This window comes from Phaethon lepturus, unplaced genomic scaffold (assembly GCF_000687285.1).
Source record: "Phaethon lepturus isolate BGI_N335 unplaced genomic scaffold, ASM68728v1 scaffold22722, whole genome shotgun sequence".
NCBI lineage: Eukaryota > Metazoa > Chordata > Aves > Phaethontiformes > Phaethontidae > Phaethon > Phaethon lepturus.
In genome coordinates this window covers 4,706-7,287 of record NW_010524363.1, presented here as the reverse complement: position 1 = coordinate 7,287, position 2,582 = coordinate 4,706, and the positions used below count along the sequence as shown (strand labels likewise).

The 2,582-nt window shown below is 55.0% G+C and overlaps 1 protein-coding gene across 1 annotated transcript in view; it reads right to left on the bottom strand.

Annotated features, from left to right (window-relative positions):
- Positions 1-1,788: 1,788 nt before the first annotated feature.
- LOC104617181 (uncharacterized protein KIAA0513-like) overlaps positions 1,789-2,582 on the bottom strand; it is a gene marked incomplete at both ends in the record, with an annotated part of 4,878 nt that continues 4,084 nt past the window's right edge. Inside the window, one exon of the mRNA XM_010282428.1 lies at positions 1,789-1,818. Coding sequence (XP_010280730.1) covers positions 1,789-1,818 — 30 coding nt within the window. The remainder of the gene's footprint in view (positions 1,819-2,582) is intronic.

Sequence of the window (2,582 nt, the reverse complement as noted above, 5' to 3'; positions counted from 1 at the left end):
AACGCCCGGGGGTGGCAGGGGAGGCCGGTGCATGCACGCCGGGGAGGATACAGCTCCAGGGTGAAGCCAGCCCTCTCCCGAGGACTCACGTGAGGTTACAGCCAGGGATAAGAGGAGAAAAAGCAAGGAAAAACAGGGATAGGTAGAAGAAAAATAGCCCTATGGAGGAGAAGGAAGAGGAGAACACCAGGAGCAAGACCGCACGCCACGCAGGATGAGGGGAGCTGTGTCGTGGGTGGAAGCGGAGGCTGGGAAGAAGGGTGTCTCCCAGTAAATTCCGAGAGGTTAGCTCAGCCCCAGCGCGTGTTTGTGTTGCTGAAACTGGAAAAGGATGAGTGCTCAGGCAGGCTGACCCCACCACGGGGAGCCTGTCCTCACCCCAGTCAGCCAAGCCCGGGTGTGCGAAAGCTGCTGAGCCTTCGGTCTCCAGGGGTGAGCTGCTTATATTTACAGGGCTCTGGAAACTTATATATGTTTAAAGGGATTTAAAAAAAAAAAAAAAAGGTGTAATTTCTCCCAGATAAAGCTTACGATAGCAAATAAAAACCACAACCAAATCTGGAGGCTGAAAAGAAAGGAGAAGAATCAAATTAAGGGGCTTTGAAATCTGGAAGCAAAACTTCAGATCTCACTGGCCCACTTACAGAAGAAGAATGTTTGTAACTATTTTTTTCCTGCCTTTTTATGTTTTTGAGGGAGGAAGGAGGGAGCAAAAAAAATTATCAAAGTGCCCAAGAAAAGCTCGCCGTGCTTCTGGCTTGTTATTCGGGAGTAACATGCCTGGGAAGGGGGAAAGCCCACATGTGGCTCTACTCAAACCCTTTGATCCTTACACCGGCACGGCGGGGCAGGCGCAGGGGTGCGTACCCCCACGGGCTGTGCTAACGCCTTGCCTGTATTTCAGGGTACCCGGGAAAGCCTCGCCGCGGGCAGGGGCCGGCGAGAACGCGCCGGTGAGACGTGGCTTCGGCGGCTCAGCATCGTTTCAGCAGCAGCGTTGCACCCCGCAGAGCTAACCCGAGCAGCGCTCCGTCTGAGCAATATTTAAGTTACCCGCTTGCCGGCGCATGCCTTAGCCACGCGGAAGATTTACTGCCAAGCTTCAAAGAGCCCTCATCCTCTTTGCTAATGCCATCACTTCCATGTGATTTGCTCCAAGATCAAATATCCCATGCTCCAGCAAGAGAGCGATGGCTCTCCCCGCTCGCAGCTCGGAGCGTGGATGGATGCGGCTGCTTTTGAGCTTTGCGACCCGGAGGACGCGCTCACGATGGCGACATGCAGCCCCGTTTGCGTTTTTAGATAAAAATCTAGAGATGGCAGCACAAGAGGGCATTAAAAAAAAAAAAAAAAGGACCAGCTTTTCCAGCTGGCAAAGGATCCTCGGCACATCCTACGTGGCAGCAGAAGCCGGGAGCAAGCGGGAAGGATGGGAGAGGGGGATGCTTTCTCCATGAATAGGCTCAGTTCATGTCCAAAACCTGCCCCGGGGAACGGGCTTCCCCAGCAGCTGGGCATCTCCTTCCCACGGTGAAGTATCAGAGCTTGAAACCGGTCGGGTTTCTTTTTAAAAATCCATGTTAAAAGGGAACCGATCTAAACCTCTCCAGCCCGTTTGAGAGGGGGATGCACGTGAAGCCAGATCTCCGGCGGCCGTTCCTCCCCGCTGGAGAAGGGCCTTTCAGAGCCCCCCTGAAACGTGTTACCCCCCTCCCCAGGGCAGGGTTTGGACCTGAAGTGAGCTTCGGCCTCTCAACACTAATGCACCGAGTACGGGGACAGACACACCTCTTCTCCTCTTCCTCCCCAGCGTTCCCTCTGGAGCGGCAGCAGAAACGGGCCGACAAAAGTGGTGCGTGAAAGATCATGCAAGATAGAGGGATGGAGGGGAAAGGAGAGAAGAAGAGACGGAAGAAGGTTGTTAGAGGCAGAGGAAGGAAAGAGAGAGAAAAAGAGGAGTTTAGTTCTGGTTCGTGCCCCCCGTCCCCTGCCCTCCCCACCGAGAGGAGAAAAAACCTCCCCAGCTCTCAGCGCAACCCCGGGAGGACACAGCCCGGCCACCCCAGCGATGCCCTGGCCACCCCACAGGGATGGACACTGTCACAAACCGGTCACCGCAGACCCTGCGGTCGCCTGCCATGGTCAAAGCACCGTCCCTGGCGTTTCAAACCCAGCCCACGGGACGCCAGCCCTCGCCGACCAACTCCTCCTGCCAGGGATTTTAATCCTCAGCCCAGCAAGCAGCATCCCAGTTCACTCAGTGCTTCTATTACCCTCTCTAGAGGACTGAGGGGGGGTCACCACCACCTTCCAACCCCCCTGAGATACTCGGAGTACTCCAGGCTGCAGCTCCCGAAGCTCCTTCGTTAGTCGGGCTCGTTCCTGACTCAGCCATCAGGTTAATTGAGAAAGGCACTCGGAGCAGAGAGCAGCTGCCGGTGGCGTATGTCCTTGCCAGACATTTGCCGCTGCTAATTTGGGGCTTAATCAAAGCAAATGCAGTTATGGTTACATTACTGTTCGATAGGTTCTTTCAGTGGCTCCCCCCGGGGCAAAAGAAAAAGGAAAAAGAGAAAGCAGCA